Genomic DNA, 17,119 nt, shown 5'->3' on the forward strand with positions numbered 1-17,119 from the left:
CTTCCAGCCGCCTGGTTGGGGTCAAATGCTACCTCTCTCCTACAGAACCTGCCCATTCACCTCCTCAGGACACCCTGATCAATGGACCAACACAACCTGCCCTGTGCCACAGGGGCTGTGTCCAGGGAACCTGCTCTTAGACCAACACACCCCTCCTCCTTTGCTTGTGGAGGAGTCAGGTACCTTGCATCAACTTTGTCCTGAGCCCTAGTCAGTGTAAGAGGACCTGGCTCTGTGTTCCCTGCAGGCCCAGCTGGGCATGGACATGGTCTTGGTACCAACCCCCAGGCCAGGCCCAATCACACACACCCCCAACCCATGAAGAGCCAACAGAAGGAGCCTGTGTGCTTCTCAGTGGCCCAGTTAGTGGCCCAGTTATCTGAAGGAGCCCCTGGGATGGATGTACAGTATCCACGTGACAGAGGTGGGTCAGCAGAAGGAACGCTAGCACTGCTTCCCAAAAGCCCTCCTCCCTCCAAGAACTGTGGAAGCAGGTCACAGCTGTGGGCTAGAGCTCAGGGGTGCAGGGCCCAGACCTGCCAGGGGCCCTTGGGCTGACTCCAATCTGGTGATCCTAGCCTGCACATGTAGGGAGAGCTTCCAGGGCCAGCCTGAGCAGGAAGGTGCAAAAGAGGGTTGGGGTGCTGTCAGCTAGGACAGGGTCTCAGATTCACAAGAGCAGGTGGCATCTCACAGAGCAGGCAAAGGTACCTGCCTGAATGAGTACAGCTGGCTCTGAACCACCATGGTCCATTTGGCAGGGGGTAGGACTGTACTCCCCAGAGGCTGGACTCACACGCTACAGAAGTGGGGCAAGAGGTGGGACCCAGGAGCAGACAGGAGGGCCTTCTTCCCTTTCCCGCCCTGTGGTGGCAGAACAACTCCAGTCCACACCCAACATGCAGCTACCTGTCAGCTCCTCTTGGGGACTTAGGCAGTGGGGCACTCACAGGGACTGGACCTGATAGCTGGAGCCGCTCTGGTCAAGGTAAATGGCATAAGAGTGCTATCCAGAAGGCTTAGCACCTGATTAGGTTCCAAACCAAGACATGCCAGAGCCACTGCCTACCACCCTGAGCTCAGCATGTCCCCTCCAGGGCCCAGGCTGGAAACTCTGCTGCCTCCAGTGAATGGGGGGCATCCTCTGGTGCTCTGGCAGGTCCCCACTTGTTCTGCCTTGTCTGGAGCCTGAAGTGGCTCCCTCCCCCAGGACCATCTGTTCTCCTGTGCTCAGCCACAAGAACAGCCTACAGCAGTCTACAAGGAGACTCTCCCACAGTCCCTATGTCAGGACACACGCCCAGTCACTGCACATAAGGGGCCCTGGCAGGGAAGGGGTGAACACTGGACCCAAGAGGCCTGGCACCCTTGGCTTTAAGCTCCCTGCCCCCTAAACCCACAGTGAAAATAATCCCTCGCTCCCTGGCATGCCCCAGTTCCAGATGCAGCTCAATCTGGCACAGCTGCCACAGATGCAGGTCAGGACTGGGAGGTACAGTGGCCCTGCTTCACAAAGCTCAGCAAGAAAGCTGCCCACAGACTCAGGAAGCCCAAGAGGACAAGGCCACCCTGCAGAGTTCTGCACTCTCCTGGGCAGGTTGGGCTGTAGGGCCCCAGGACTTCCCCTGTGACATCACTGCCCCTGTTGCTGTCCACAAGCCCCTAGCCCAGGGAGTCCAGGAGCACCTGCCAAGTGCCAGATCCAAGCCTCCCTCCAGGCCTAGCCTCTACAGGGACTGTTTGGGGAGCCTGGTTCTGCCTCCTCTGGGGCTGCTGTTGCTGCCTGGGGGCCCCTGTCCAAGACACAGCCCATTCTGTGCGTCACCCAAGGACTCCCAGGGCACACCTAAGCAAATAGGATGTCAGGAAAGGAGCCTGAGGAAATGGAGGATGGCCTCTGCCCTGCAGGAGGTGGAGGGCAGGGCCAGTGTGTAGCTCAGTGCCATCACAAACAAGGGAGAAGACTAACAGGCACGGAGCCCCCAAGGGGCTTGTGGCCAATGAAGAAACCTCCCCCAAACCCCAAAGACTTCCTAGTCTCAGCTGAGCACCTGAGCTGCTCACCACCCACAGGTAGGTGCGGTGCAGGGACCTCTGGCCATTCTTAGCTCAGGGCAGACCAAAGAATGGCTGTGTCCCCTGGCCCTTGGGAATGGTGGCTGCTGCCTTGGAAGGAGGAACAGGAACCAGAGCAGGAAGCAACTCTGCAGAGACCAGGTCCTTGGCAGGACAGGCTCACACCCTAGGCCTACAGGCCACACAATCCCTCCATTGGTAGACAACTACTGAGGACCACCTGCACGCTGTGGGCTACAGAGACTGCAGAGGGTCCTGGCCCAGTTACTTTCAGCTGGGAGTACTGGAGCGTGGGAAGACCCTGATCATATGGGCCTCTTGGGCTGGGGTACAGATTTAGCCTACCGAAGTCCCAGTACTAGGACAAGGCATCCAGGAGACCACTGAATGGAGTTGAAGAACTCTTAGCCCAGCTCCAGAGCTGGGCCAGTCCCACACGCCCCAGGATAGATGTCCCTCCCACTGGGGGATGCCGAGCTCCTAGGGTCAGCCTGGCCCTGAGGAGGCGGTGCCAGTCCCACACGCCCCAGGATAGATGTCCCGCCCACTGAGGGATGCCGAGCTCCTAGGGTCAGCCTGGCCCTGAGGAGGCGGTGCCAGGGCCCAGGTGGCAGGAGAAGGCGGGGCGCCAGCCAGCACTCTGCCAGCCTCACAGCTCAGACTCACTCCGCACGAACATCATCTGGTCCTCGCTGCCACCTCGCCATAACTTGGCCTCTGCCATCACTTGACCCTCGTTGTCACCTTACAAAGTAAGTCCAATGAACAGGTCTCTTGCACAGAGGGAAACCCAGGCCCCAGTACTCGCTTAGACCCGTACCTCTGGACAGACCCTAACCCCTGGGGCTAGGATAGCTACCCAGCGGGCCAACTGGTGGAGTGACCCCAGCGCCGCGCCGCCGAGCCGCGTCTGTCCTGCGCCGTGCGCGCCGCCCGCAGTGCCCGCGTGCGCCGCCGTGCGCCGCGACCGGGGGCGTCGCGAGGTGCGCGGGCGGCGGCCGGGCTCCGGCAGCGGCGGCAGGTAGGGCGGGTGCGGCGCGGGCGTGGGCAGGGCGGTGGACCCCCAGCCCCGGAGGGGTCCACGCGCAAATGCGCCCACGCCCACGTGGCTGTCGCCAGGCCGCGGGAGAAGAGCCCCGCACCAGGGTGGGCCGCTGGAACTTGGATCTTTAGGAGAGAACTGCATTCCCCCACCGATTCCTGGCTCATTCTCACTCCTGAGGGATCCTCTGCCGACCCCTCCTACCCTGGCCGATTGGGGCCGAGGCTTGAACCACCGCCAAGCCCTTGGCCCTTCCCCTGGCCAGGCTTAGTGCAGCACCCCAGGACGGAGATTCTGCCCAGGACAGCTCCTGGGCCTGAAACAGGCGCCCCCAGTCCCCTTCCAAAGTGGAGGATGCCAGGGCTGGGGGCGGAGGAACTGCGGGGGGGCCCACTGGTACCCTGGAGTGGCCTGGGAGTAGGAGCAGCAAAGGGCTGCCCATCCTCACGGCCCACAACTGCCAGGTCTCCCAAGACCTCCCAGCTTGCAGCTCCTCCTGGTAGGATGGGAAGCTGAGGCCAGTGGCCTGAAGGCTGCTGCAGACACTGGCCCAAGGGCTGAGGCCTGCTTCCCCAGACCCTCCACACGCCCCACTCCACCCGAAATGCAAATTGCAGCCAAATCTGCCCAGCCCAGGACCAACTTGCCTAGTGGGCTTTGCCATGCAAAGCAGACACTGCACAGGAAGGCCAGGACATATCCGGCATCCAGGGGTCCTCAGCCTGCCCCCCACTGGATGGTCAGTGGGCCTGACCAAAGGGTGGAGGAGCTGGTCTGGGCACACCAGTGCCTGTCCTGCTGTCCCTGGGGGCAGAGGAGAGTGGCCCATCCTCTACCCAGCTAGGCCTAGTGAGAGTGTGGGTCCAAGATGGAAGTGTTCAGCAGCTAATTAGCCCCACTGGGCAGGGGGAGGCGTGTGGGGCGTCGTTAATGGGGCCTCATGGGACATCACAGGGCCCTGCGCTGGTCTTGCCTCTGTGGACCCAGGGAAGGACAGGGCTGGACCTCTCCTTCCCCTTGTCCTGGGGAGCTCAGGTCATTGGGGGGCAGCCCACAGTTGTTGCTTCCTCCCTGCCCTCCAGCCCCAGGCTGGCCACTTCCGAAGCCCCCGACGCCATGGAGGAGTGGGATGTACCCCAGATGAAGAAGGAGGTCGAGAGCCTCAAGTACCAGCTGGCCTTCAAGAGGGAGATGTCCTCCAAGACCATCCCCGAGTAAGTCCATCTTGCCTTGTGGTGCCTGTTTCCTGCCTGGCCTCACTGTTCATTTGTGAGCCAGGACCAGGCCCTGGGGCGGGTAGAGGCCACAGGAGGACCTGCACTCACCTTGCCCCCACACACAGGCTCCTCAAATGGATCGAGGATGGCATCCCCAAAGACCCCTTCCTGAACCCAGACCTGATGAAGAACAACCCCTGGGTGGAGAAGGGCAAGTGTGCCATCCTGTGAGCCCAGGCCCAACTCTGCTTGTGAGAGGTGTGACTTTATAAAGAGTTCTCCAGTATCTGTGCTTTGTACATTCCCTGCGGGAGGTGAGGCCTGGGGTCCTGGGGTTGGTACACACTACAGCAGGTCCCGGATGTACAGGCTGCGCCGCACCGCGTTGGAGACGCCCTCGTTGAAGCGGAACCAGACCTGGCTCCTGCCCACTGCTGTGCCCATGAGCCACTCGGCTGCGTCATTCTTGGAGGCCTCCACCTCTGTGGGGACAACACAGTGGGTTCTGGGCCACTCCTGGCCCCCCACAACCCCCACCCCAGCCACCCACACACACCTGTGTTTGGGGCTGCAGCTCTCCTGACTATCACACGTCCAAAAAAGTCCCTCTCAGGCTGGTGGGGAAGAGGGGCTGTTAGGCTGGTAGAGTAGTTGGCAGGGCCTTGGGCATCTGAGCAAGGGCCCCGGGCTGGGAGACCTTTCCCAGCCTACTACAGGCTTGCCAAGAGGACTAGGGGCAGGACCAACAGGTGGATCCTTGGGACTCAGAGCCAGCAGAGGCTCCTCACCCACTCCCAGCAACCCTGCCCATACCAGTCCTGATCCTGGGGCCATGCCTCTACCCCGCACCTGCTCCTCCAGGCCTGTTCTTTTCATGATGTGCTCCAGCCTCTGCTTGTGGTTGCATGGGGCAAGCGGCTTCACTGCCTCACCCCCACTGCAGCCCAGCAGGCCTTCTGGCCCTGGGGGATGCTGGTCCACCTGTAGGGAATAGTGGGATAAGGGCTGGTTGGGCAGACCTAGACCATGGAGAGCGTCCATTCCAGGGCCCTGCCCACCCAGGACCCACTCTGTCCAATGCCCCCAAACAGGATCACCTGGGAGCTGTGCCCAGCCCGGGCAAAGTCCTCTGCCCGCCGCATCTTCTCCACCTCGATCTCCCGGGCAATGAGCTGCTTGGCCTGGTAGGTGAGAGGCTTACGGGCAGGCAGATCAGGGAAACGGCAGACCTCCTCCACGTTCCTGCTCAGGTATACAAGCAGGACACCAAGGCACCAGTCAGCAGGGCCAGGGCCAATCATCCCCTTGGTCCACCAACCCCACATAGCACAACCTAAGAGTTGGGAGTGGAACCAGGTCCTGGAGCTGCCCTTTCCCAGCCCCAGGGCAGTCTGGAGCTAACTGCCTTCAGCCTATTTCCTGAACTCTTAAGAGGGGATTAGGTGGAACCCGCCAGGCTGTGGGGGAGCAAGACATCATCCCGCCTATGCCTCCTGCCACTCTGCTCCCACAGAGCCCTGGGAAGCTGTAGGCACACACAGGCCACCCAGGGTGAGGGTGGGGGGCTCAGGAGCCACTCCTGTGGGACACTGAGGCCAGGGAAGCAGTCCAAGGCATGGTTGACCCAGAGCAGGACAGGGTCCCCAACTCAGCCACAACTGGAAGAGGCTGAGCTGGAGATGACACTGGTGCCTCACCAAGACCACATTGGCCTTGGTGCCCGATCTGCAGCCTGGAGGCCTCCCCAGCCCGGTGTGCCGGAGGACTCACGGCTCCAGCCTGTAGAGATACTGCCCATCAGGCATGCGTTCCTGGCGGTACGTGAGGCTGTAGGCCAGCATGGTGCCTACGAGGCTGGACAGCTGTTGCTTCTCGCGGGCACTGTACAGCTGTGTGCTTACCTGGGAACAGTGGGACAGGCTGAGCAGGCAGGGCCGCTCCAGCCAGGAGCCCACCCTTCCCTCGGCACTCAGCACTCACTGGCCGCAGCCTGGGTGCAAGGATGTCTAATAGCAGGCAAAGAGTGTCCAGAACAAGGGCCTGGGGCGTGGCCTGGCTGCGGGTGGCCGGTGCAATGCCTGCCACCAACGTCTGGATCAGGTTCCTTATCTGACTCATCCGGCTCTGGGCCTGGGAAGAGAATGAGCCAGGGTTGGGTCCCAGAATGTGCCAGGGTCAGACCCTGGACACAGGCAGGCACAGGACACACCTCTTGCTGGCTGCTGGGGAAGGTGATCCGTGGCACATGGCTAGAGGCAAAGAGTACGTGGAAGGCTGCAGGCAAGAAGGGCAGGTAGCGCAGAAGTTGGAAGCTCTGGCCATGGTGGGCAGCGCACTCCAGCAGGTCATCAAAGGCCAGCCAGTCAAGGGCTGTGCACACAGCACCCATGCTGGAGTCTCTGAGCCGGAGACGCAGGAAGTTGTCAAACAGGCCCTACGGGAAGTGGCAGCCTGAGTCCAACAGCCCATGCCCCGTCCACCCACACAAGTACCACCCCCAGGATCCCTCTCTACCGCCTGCCCACCCTGCAAAGTCCAGGGTGCAGGAATCGGCTATAGGGAGAGGCCGCAGGGCCTGAGGAGTTCCACCCAGAGCTCACTTGCTTGAGAAAACCCTGAGGGTAGGAACCACCCACCCACTGCTTCTAGGAGCCCAGAGCCAACAGAGTCCAGCCCCAGCCCCTCCCCAACACAGCCAAAAAGAAGCTCCACCCACCAGAATCCAGGGCACAGAGGCCCCACTGGCCCCCCAGGGAGTCCCACCCCTGCTACCCCTCTGCACCATGACTTTCTGGACTGACAGATGAGTCCCAGCTGCTAATCCAAAGCTGCTTAGAGTTGGGAGGCAGCTTAGGGATTCCTGGGGGGCAGGGGTGCCTTTGCCACCTGCTTAGACCAAAACCTCACCCTCTCCTGCTATCCAGAACCCAGCCCTTCCCAGCCCCCAGGGACCCACCCCTTAGACAGCTCCCACAGCAGCCAGAGCAACCCCTCATTAGAGATCCAGGTTCCCTGCCTCCCTGCACCCCAAAGAACTCTGAGGCCCATCCCTCCACGTCTTGCTCCTGCCCCACCTTCTCCTCACACAACACTGTCCAGAGAGCACTTGCTGTTCATTGTCCACTCCCTTGCACAGGGGAGAGGTCTGCAATGGAGGGCAGGTACCTGAACCACTTTCTCATGCTCGCCTGCTGAGGTGGTGATGCGCAGGAGGTGGTAGAACCGCTGGGAGGCCAAAGTGAGGGAGCCCATGTCCCCATCACTGAGCAGGAGCGAGTGGGCTGGCAGGGTCGGGACCTGGCCAATAAGTCGCCTGCAGGGGCAGCAGGGTGCTGAGCTGAGATGGAATCTAGTGGCAAGCAGAGGCACCCAGCACTCCCTGACAGCCTCGAAGCCCTGTCCCACCCAGCCGGGGCAGTCTCCTGGGTGGTGTTCTGCTGCCTTTGCTGGTCTAGGTCTGTGCCACGTTGCCTAGGGTTGCCTAAGACTTCAGCTTCAGTATCCAGAAAGCCCCTGCTCTGGAATTCCCCTTGGGGTGGGCAGTCCTCAGGAGACCAGGAAAACCAAGTTCCACAGACCCAAGAGCTCCCCACTCCCAGTGCCTCCCCTCTGTCCTCAGGACACTGACCAGGTCAGCATCCCCACTGGGCCCCAAACCTCAGTCAGGGCAGACACGAGTGTTCCCTGCCCACCTGAGGCCTGTTGGTCTGGCTCAGGTGGCAAAGACACGGGTGATCCCAGCCACACTCTGAAGCACCCTCCCACCAAGGTGTCCAGGTGGCTTCTGCCACTGGCCCTAAGCCATGCAGGCTGTGGGGACCCAGGGGTAAGGGAGGCCATGTCGGAGTCTCAAAGGCCTCCTGGCACTGGGTCTCTGTTGCTAAAGGTGGTGTTGGTCCACACACACAGTGCTGAGCACCGTGGCCATAGTGCTGAGGCTGGCCTGCCACACACTGCCTACCTCTGGGCCCGGGGAAGCTGGAAGACCTCTTGCCACACGGAGAACAGCCCCTTGCGCTGGTCCTTGAGGCCAACGTGGGTGGTCTGCACATCCCGTACACTGAGCTCCCGCCGTCCCCGCCCATGCAGGAACTGGAAACAGGTGGCGGGTGAGAGGCAGCACCCTCCCCCGACCTTGCCCCACCTGGGTGCCTGCCCACCTGCAAAGTGTTGATGCAGGCACGGATGTCATTGTCTGTCTTCTCACAGAGGGCTGCCAGTGCACCAGGGTCAGACCGCATGCCTTGCCGCAGGGAGACCTACGGGGTGGGTGCCCAAGTGCTAAGCCTGGACCACACGCCCTGCCGCAGGGAGACCTACAGGAGGGTGCCCAAGTGCTGGGCTTGGATGTCATGCCCTGCCCAAGGAGGCCTACAGTGCTGGCGTGCTGGAGTACCTTCCCACTGCTCTCAGAGAATAGCCTGCCCTCAGAGCCCACCCTGTGACCATAATCCTGTTCCCTACAAACAGGTAAATAGCAGCCTTCATCCTGTAAGTGACAGGCTGCAGGTACCTGGAATTGGCCCCCAACCCTACTTGACCATCCACCCCATGGGCCAAGCTGGTCCTGGAACCAGTACCAGGGGCCTTAGTAGGGGAGGGGATGAAAGCAAGAGGGGCTAAGACAGGGCCATATCCCCCCCACCCAAAGTCTTTGTGCAACCCTGGCTGCATGCTATGCCCTGCTGACCTCCTGGAGCCGCTGCACCAGCCTTGAGGGCAGAGTGGGTGGGAAGTGGAGCAGGAAGGCCTGCTGCTTCAGCTGCCGCAGAGATGGTGCAAACCTGTAGATAGGAGGCCATGTGCAGGGGCTCCTCCCCAGAGCCCTAGGTCTCTCCCATCAGGAGCCCTGTCCAGCTACCCGACTCACTGGTCATTGCAGATGCAGATGATGGGCCTCATCAGGAGGCCCCCCTCTGTTCGGCGCCGGCGGCCCCCACCTGAGGGCACAGCTGGGGCCCCTAGTTCTGCCTCCTGTGGACCCTTGCGGTTCACGATGCTCAACAGAACATTGATGGCAGCCTTTAGGAAGGTGCACAGCAAGGTAATGAGCTGAGGCTCTGGTGCCAGCCCACCCTCCTCTCCAGGGCAGCAAGGAGGCTCACCGTGGGGGCCCCGTCAATCTCATCAATAACCAGACAGTTGGGCTTTCCGCCTGCACCTAACACTGACTCCATCTGCGTGGCTGCCTCGATGCGAACACGAAAGGCCTCGGGGCTGCGGTCATCACTGCAATAGTGAGACCAGCAGGAAAGTATCATGGGGCAGCAGTGGCCTCAGCAGGAGGGCCTCAAGACATGAGCCATGCCTTGTGCAGAGGCCACTGAGGAAGGCTGCGAACCCACAGACCACACACCCAAGGCCCCCGCCCCTCCATGAGGCAAAAGCAACCAGAGCTGGATTTCAGGACTGCAGCCCAGACTCCACCACACATGTCAGAACAGACAGGAGACCAAAGAACAGGGCTTCCATACTACCCACCTGGCATTCATCTCCACCACGCAATACCCAGCATGTTTTGCAATCACGTGTGCCAGCGTGGTCTTGCCCAGCCCTGGGGGCCCACAGAGCAGTGCCACCTGCAGCCAAGACAGATGAAGATGCGCTGCAAGCCATGGCAGGGGGGAGCCTGGCCACCAGCCAGAGGCGCACCCCAACCCACCCAGCCATCACATGAGACTATCAGTCCCAGTACTCAGAGCACAACAGTCCTCAAGACAAAAAAAGAAAACCCTGCAAGGGCAGTTTACTTGGGCAACGACCTACCATTCACCCAGATCATGCTGGTGTGGTACAGGACCCTCTTGGGGACACTGAATTTACCAAAATTGTCAAGAGAATGAAATCAAGTTCAAACTCCGAACACCGGTGTTTCATGCCAAACTGACCCCCACAGCCTCTAGAGTAGCTAAAGACCTGTCATCTGTCTCAAACTCACAGATCCTGGAGGCACAACAGCACCAGCTGCCCTGTGGCACAGCCCCAGGCTTCATGGGTGTGCAGCACAGCTGGACGGGGCTTACCTTCTGCCGGGGTCGCTGGCTTGGATCCAGTTCAGCCTCCAGCATCTCCTCTAGCACCTGTGCATGGCTTTTCCACTTGCCAGGGGCTGTGGCCTCCTTGCCAATCCTTGCTGGCTCTACACTGGACCGGGGCTTCCGGGCAGGCCTCTCATGGCCAAACACCACAAGGTCCCAGAGTTTCAGCCACTTGAGGAGGCAGCGGTTGGTGAACTGCAGGAAGGGAAGGTTGGCCTAAGGGAGGGACCCCTGCCTGCCCCTCACATCAATCTGCAACCATGAGCACCAAGACAGATGGGACACCGAGGCTCAAGAAGGGGAGGGTCCAGGCACCAGTCCCTTGGCAGTGATGACACAATGGTGCCCACATCAGGGCCTCCATGCCCACAGACCTGACCTCAGCCTCCACAACTCCCTACCCTCCCTAAGAAACCCAGCTCAGTGCAGGAAAGGGAGCAGGCTTGGGGCAGTGACCAGCAGTAAAACAGCTCTATGCTGTTTCCCCATCTGCAACTCATTGTGGCAAACCAGACTCCCACTTCATTCCAACAGCCCAGTGGACTGGCAATGCAAAGGCCAGCTGGATGCGAGGTCTCTCCCTGTAGTTAACTGAAGCCAGTCACAACCAAGAAGGACACTCACGTCATCACTGAGCAGCTCTGTGTAATGCTTAGGTGCAAACTCATCCACCCAAAGGCAGTGTTGGGATGTGTCTTGGACACCAGCAGTCTCCTGCTCTGGGACCTCCATAGGCTGGGCCTCTTCTTCTTCAGGCCTAAGGCTGGAGAGTATTGTGTCCTGAGCTAATGTGTTCATGCCTTTACTGCTCACAGGGACCATACCAAGCATATACTCCCCAAGAATCAGGCTAAGACCAGAAAGGGTCCCGGGGTGGACGAGCCCACCAAGTCACCTGTGCAGAGTATCTGAGAGCCGCTGGGCCTCCTCCAGCAATCGCTGGTGCCGCTATGCAAAGAGAGGTGCAGGTCAGGACATCTCCAGTAGCCAAGAGCCCCAGGACTCCCCCCAGCAAGCTCTACAGACCCCACCTCATTGTCGACCTGCTCTTTCAGGGAGCTGAAAGACACACCCAGCAGGTCCAGCTGGCCATGGCCTCGCCACTGGACATCCAAGAGAGGGCTCTGGGTAGGACAAAGGCAACAGTTACCTCTAGACCTCCTCAAAGGCCATGGGGTCACCCAAAAACTCCACCCCCCACAGAAGCTGGCCAAGGGAAACAGATGATCAGGGACAAGGGAGGAAGCCACCCCGGCGGGAACAGGTCCAAGAAAGGGAAGGCATAAAGGGTAGAGAAAGGGAAAGGGGGACCCTCCCCACCTCACCCCAGGCAGTGCACAGGGTGGAGGGCATGTGAACAGCTAGGATGGCAGCAGGGCACCAGAAGGCTGTCTCCTCTACAGCTGCACCCCCCAAAGCAGCTTGGCTCTCCCCAGCCCCAGGCACACCCACTTCCAGCAAACCAGGCAGCCACCTGCCAAGTCTGCTGAGAGCCCAATGGGGACATGAGGCCTAGGATTCTTTCTTAAATAGCCTCAACATGCCCATCCCTCAGGAAGGCCACAATCAGCCCCATGCAGACTCCACCTTCACCCCAGTGCCTGTGGGGTCAGCATGCAGCACCAGAAAAACCCGGTCGCCGCTGGTGGATGTCACATTGATGAAATCCTCTAAGACTGGGGGTCGCCTCAGAACAGGATTGCAGGTACCTGGCAAGGCCTGCCTGGGACCTGTATCTGGAGTCCTGGGGAGGAACAGGGCTGTCTCAGGGACTCTGCCTCCTGTCACTCCCAGATGGAGTGCCTGGGCCCACCCTCCCACAGGGCCTAATCCAGGGAAAGGGAGCTTTCCAGGTCCCTCCTGGACAGATGTGGTGTGAGGAGTGCCCCAGTCACACACCCAGCACCCAAAAATTCAGGGGGGACATCAGGACTCAGTGGGGGCGTGATGTCCCTTGGCGGGGAGTCAGGAAGCAGCATTTCCTCCCTCTTGGGTCCGAAGTCCAGCCTCTTGACCGCTTCCAACTTGGGTCGTTTGACCTTAGGGGCTGCAGAGACACACAGAGGAAGCAGAGGCTCTCCCCTGCCTCACCCACCCAGAGCGCCCAGGAATCATCCCGAGAACCTACTGGGAGGCAGAGGGTCTTCCCTTCCGGCAGAGGCATCCACCTCCCGTTTCCTGGTGCTGCGCTTGCGGCTCCCGGGAGATCCGGCCGGACAGGGACTGACCGCCACGTCTCCTCCAGCGATGACCTCCTCGAACGTCAGCTGAGGCCTGCCCGGGGTGAGCTGCTGGCGCTTGGAAGGCGCTGGGAATGGCGTCGCTGCTGAAAGAGGAGTCACGGCAGCTGCCCCGGGCAGGAACCGACCTCCGTCCGCGGGGCCGGCGCACCCTACCGCCCAGGCCCGCTAACTCCGGCTCACAAGGCCACAGTCCACCTCCTCCGCGCATCCCTCCTAGACCTCCAGGAGGTCACGACCCCCTGGCCCGAGCCCACCTTCCAGCTCGGCCAGCACCTCCAGCTCGGCCGCGAACTGGTTGTGAAAGTCATCCTCTACGCCGTGCAGCTGCTCCTCGTAGTCCTCCATGGCGCCCAGCGCTGTGCAACACTGGTTAGGGTCAGCCGCGACGCGCGCTCCAAAACTCCCGCGCCGCAAAGGCCGCGCGCTGCTCCGCCCCGAGCGGCCAGGACCGCCAATCAGCGACCGGGATGCCCAGTAGCTCTCACCATTGGTCAGAGGCGCAGGGGCGGGGTCGTGCACAAAGCCGAATCACCATTCGGTAGTAGGAGCTGCGGAACCTAAGCCCCTTTCCATTGGTCCGCACAGCCATCCATCTGCGGCAGGTGGATCGTGGGCGGGGTGGAGAAGTGCTGCGCGCGCAGAATAGGCAGGAGTCACCACGTAGTGATGGAAGCCGCGGGCCCACGGATGCTCTCCATTGGCCAGAACAGTCGTCTGTCCGCAGTGGGCGGTCTGTGGGCGGAGCGAAGGCGGGGCTGCGCGCGCAGACTAGTCGGCCGAGAAGCGACTCCCGGTGCTCGGTGGCCCGGCGCGGGGACGTGGGGCTGGAGCCGGGGCCCAGAGAGGCATCGGGGCCGGGACGGCGCTGCCAGGCTGCTTGTCGGTCCTGAAGCTGGAGGGGCGCTCCGAACCGAGGTCTGCCTCTTTGACGTGGTGCCCCTGCCCACTCGGGAAACGGGCCGTAACCCCGTGGGAAGGCTTGTGGGGCGCGCAGGACACCCAGGCTGTTTCTCCCAGGTCTGGGGCGGAGAGGGCCCTCTTACAGTCAGCCCGAGACAAAGCTAACTCGCCTGACTTTGGTCGGACTCCCATCCCCATCCGACGCCCCAGCCTGGCCCCGGTGCAGGGCAGCAAGGGCTCCTGCGGATGCAGGCGCACGGTGGGTCTGCACACTGCCTGAGATGCACGGTGCGTGGCTGCAGACCCGGAGCCCGGCACCCCCAGTCCCTAGGGCTCACTCCCACCTGCGAGGCAGCCCCCTCCATGGAGCCAGGCAGCGTGGAGAACCTGTCCATAGTCTACCGGAGCAGCGACTTTCTGGTGGTAAACAAGCACTGGGACCTGCGCATTGATAGTAAAACGTGGCGGGAGACCCTGACCCTGCAGAAGCAGCTGCGGCACCGCTTCCCAGAGCTAGCTGACCCTGACACTTGCTACGGGTTCAGGTACACAGTCACCTAGATGGTCTGGTCTCTGTCCAAGGGAAGCTGTGTCATGAAGTTGCTGGCCAGGATAGGACAGGATCCAGCCACCTCTCCCCTCTGTCTCTCCCCAGGTTCTGCCACCAACTGGACTTCTCCACCAGTGGGGCACTGTGCGTGGCCCTTAACAAGGCAGCTGCAGGCAGCGCTTACAGGTGCTTCAAGGAGCGGCGAGTCACCAAGGCCTACCTGGCACTGGTAAGACTTGGATAGTCCCTAGGGTGGGGTGTGGGGACTTGGCACTCCCAGCCCACTTCAGCAGGTCCCTTGGACCAGACACATGGATCAGGCTTCCCAACAGTGGCAGGCTGGCCTGTGAGCTGCATATGAATTCCTCTGCTTGGCAGGTTCGAGGCCACGTCCAGGAGAGCCAGATGACCATAAGCCATGCCATTGGCAAGAACAACACAGAGGGCCGGACCCACACCATGTGCATCGAGGGCACACAGGGTAAGGTAGTCGGGGGCAGGGGCCACAAATCTATATCCAGCAGGGACACTACATGGACATGGCCAACATGGGCAGGTGGGGTTGAACAGGGTCTGGAGGCTGTTCCAGCCCACCCTCACACCCTTCTGTGCACCCAGGTTGCGAGAACCCAAAGCCGAGTCTCACAGAGCTGGTGGTCCTGGAACATGGGTTGTATGCTGGCAGCCCAGCGTCCAAGGTGCTGTTGAAGCCACTTACAGGTGTGTCCATCATGGGGCAGAGGTCAGTCACAGGGAAAGGAGCCTAAGGCGCAAGCAGCATGGCCAGCTGGGGTCACCCAGCATCTAGTAGAACGGTACGAGGTTTTTGCTGGCTGCTGGCTGTGCTCTGGTGGGTTTTGCTGGGTTCTACAGTAAGATCCAGCACTGCCCTGGCTGTGCACTCACAGCAGTCCTAGAGCAATTTCTGCCCTGTGCCCCATCACCTCATTGTCTCATCCCTATCAAGGATCAGGAAGGTCCTGTCCCTAGCGATTACCATGGGGTTGCATAGTCACAGCAGGAACCCTGCTGGATGTGACGTGGGCCTGGTGGTGTGTGGGCATGCAGTAGCCCCACCCCGCCTGACCCCTGACCCCATCTGCAGGCCGGACTCACCAGCTGCGTGTGCACTGCAGTGCCCTGGGCCACCCCATCGTGGGTGACCTGACGTATGGGCAGGCTGAGGGCCAGGAGGACCAGCCCTTCCGGATGATGTTGCACGCCTTCTACTTGCGCATACCTACACAGGCCGAGTGCGTGGAGGCCTGCACACCAGACCCCTTCCTGCCCTCACTGGATGTCTGCTGGAGCCCACACACCCTATTGCAGCCACTTGACCAGCTTGTCCAGGCCTTACGGGCTGCCTGTGACCCTGACCCCATGGACAGTGGCCCTGGGCCCTGTAGCCCCTCCACACTGCTGCCTGAGCCAGGCCGGCTCCCTCCTGAAACTGAGGCACAGCGAGCCTCTTGTCTGCAGTGGTTATCAGAGTGGACACTGGAGCCAGACAACTGAGAGCCACTGGGCTGTGTAGGGGGTGCTGGCTCAGTGCCAGTCTGCAGGAGGGACTGGCAGGGCTGGCAGGATACCAGGTAGTCATGTTTGCTGGAGGATTGAGGCTCAGGCTGTGGAACAGATGCTTGGCTAGGGAGCTTCCTCCCATGTCCCCTGGAGAAACTGAGGTTCTTCCTGGGACAGTTTTTTTTTTTTTTTTTTCCCCTGGGATGTACTCCTGGGGCCTGCATTTCACAGACTTGCCCAGGCCACTCAGCAGGGAGGGACAGAGCCAGGACCGGGCCAGGCTCTGCCTCCAGTATGGGCTCACTCTGGGCTCCTCAGGGGCTGGGCCTGTCTTTTGTGTTGTGAGGCATTCAGCTCCAGTCTGCCCCTTGAGTTCCCAGCCTGGTTGGACCTTCTGCACCTGTCTCCTGCCCGGCCTGGCCTGCTTCACACCTTGCTTCTGCTGCACTCTGCTGCTGGCCTCGCCTGCGTCTGGAGCACAGGGGTGTGGGGGGGCTTCGGAAGAGGCACCTCCCCATGTACTCCTATCCTCTGGGTGCTGCTTCTGCTGCAAGGTCCCACCGGCTTCTGACTGCAGCTCCTGCCACGCCACCATCTTCCTGGATCACACAGCAGTGGGATGCCAGTCCATGCCTTCAGGGAAAGCACAGCCTGGCCTCACCTCCTGTCCCCCACACCTTGGCCAACCACCCTGGCAGCAGCTGGGTGAGGATTTGGAATAAATTCTCAGTGCCAAATCCTGAGCGTGACTGAGTTTATCTGATGTGGGGCTCTGGGGTGCTCCTGCCTTTTGCTAGCCCTGCCTCTTGCACATCTCCACTAGCCAGCAGAACCCATGACACCGCTAGGTCCTGGCCTTCAACCTGTCCTCTCTCCATAAGCAGTGAGCCCTTGCAGTTCAGGGTCCTTGGAGGCTGGACTCTTTTTTTTTTTAAAATATCTTTATTTTGTTTATGTATTTATTTATCTTTAAATATTTATTTTTTAGTTTTAGGTGGATACAATATTTTTTTTTTAACTTTTATATAGTGCTGAGTATCGAACCCAGTGCCTCACATGTGTCAGGCAGGCACTCTGCCACTGAGCCACAACCCCACCCCCGAGGCTGTATGCTTGATGGGAGCAGAAATGGGGTTGTCCAGTCCCTGGAGGACCCCAACCCTCCCAGAGCATAAATCTGGCCTCAGCCAGGGTCTCTGGTGTAGCCTACAATCTGGGCCCACACACAGTCTTGGCTCCTGGGGTCCAGAGCCCTAAGGCCTTATCCTGTCACTCCTGGTCCCTCCCCACTGCAGATTGCGTTCTATGCTGGCCCCACATTAACCCTGGGCAGGATTTCAGCAGTGCTGGGAGCAGAGGTAGCTACCCTAGTGCCCTTGGCAGAAACCCCTTGGGGCTCAAGGCCAATTGTTTCTGCTTCCTGCAGGAAAGGGGGAAGGTACCTGGAGTGGGTCAGGGGAAGCCAGGCCCCCAGTTCAGGGCACATCCCCTCAGCCTTCTGTCCTCTGCTGCTCATACCCCTGTGTCTCCTT

General features: G+C 60.7%; 3 protein-coding genes across 4 annotated transcripts; 2 read left to right on the top strand and 1 right to left on the bottom strand.

Moving 5' to 3' along the window:
• Positions 1-2,747: 2,747 nt before the first annotated feature.
• Positions 2,748-4,590, top strand: Gng13 (G protein subunit gamma 13). Its single transcript, XM_027940730.1, has 3 exons — positions 2,748-2,828; positions 4,201-4,332; positions 4,461-4,590. Exons 2-3 carry the CDS (start codon positions 4,235-4,237, stop codon positions 4,564-4,566), a joined length of 204 nt encoding a protein of 67 aa, XP_027796531.1. The 5' UTR covers positions 2,748-2,828; positions 4,201-4,234; the 3' UTR covers positions 4,567-4,590.
• Chtf18 (chromosome transmission fidelity factor 18) lies at positions 4,589-13,011 on the bottom strand. 2 transcript variants are annotated; one of them, XM_027940729.2, is made up of 22 exons: positions 12,871-13,011; positions 12,502-12,696; positions 12,273-12,420; positions 11,961-12,117; positions 11,405-11,497; positions 11,269-11,321; positions 10,998-11,136; positions 10,359-10,568; positions 9,817-9,914; positions 9,441-9,564; positions 9,206-9,357; positions 9,026-9,119; positions 8,496-8,594; positions 8,297-8,427; positions 7,501-7,648; positions 6,545-6,769; positions 6,316-6,465; positions 6,106-6,236; positions 5,433-5,577; positions 5,185-5,316; positions 4,892-4,949; positions 4,589-4,817 (listed from the first exon to the last, which is right to left on the bottom strand). In XM_027940729.2, exons 1-22 carry the CDS (start codon positions 12,959-12,961, stop codon positions 4,681-4,683), a joined length of 2,910 nt encoding a protein of 969 aa, XP_027796530.2. In that variant the 5' UTR covers positions 12,962-13,011; the 3' UTR covers positions 4,589-4,680. The 2 variants fall into 2 exon arrangements, with proteins under 2 accessions (XP_027796530.2, XP_027796529.2); XM_027940728.2 differs by having other exon boundaries at positions 12,502-12,699.
• A 360-nt stretch (positions 13,012-13,371) lies between these two features.
• Positions 13,372-16,327, top strand: Rpusd1 (RNA pseudouridine synthase domain containing 1). Its single transcript, XM_027940603.3, has 5 exons — positions 13,372-14,061; positions 14,172-14,295; positions 14,445-14,547; positions 14,685-14,786; positions 15,172-16,327. The coding sequence occupies exons 1-5, from the start codon at positions 13,763-13,765 to the stop codon at positions 15,579-15,581; spliced, it is 1,038 nt and encodes a 345-aa protein (XP_027796404.1). The 5' UTR covers positions 13,372-13,762; the 3' UTR covers positions 15,582-16,327.
• Positions 16,328-17,119: the final 792 nt, after the last annotated feature.

Source organism: Marmota flaviventris, chromosome 19 (genome assembly GCF_047511675.1).
Source record: "Marmota flaviventris isolate mMarFla1 chromosome 19, mMarFla1.hap1, whole genome shotgun sequence".
Classification (NCBI taxonomy): Eukaryota; Metazoa; Chordata; class Mammalia; order Rodentia; family Sciuridae; genus Marmota; species Marmota flaviventris.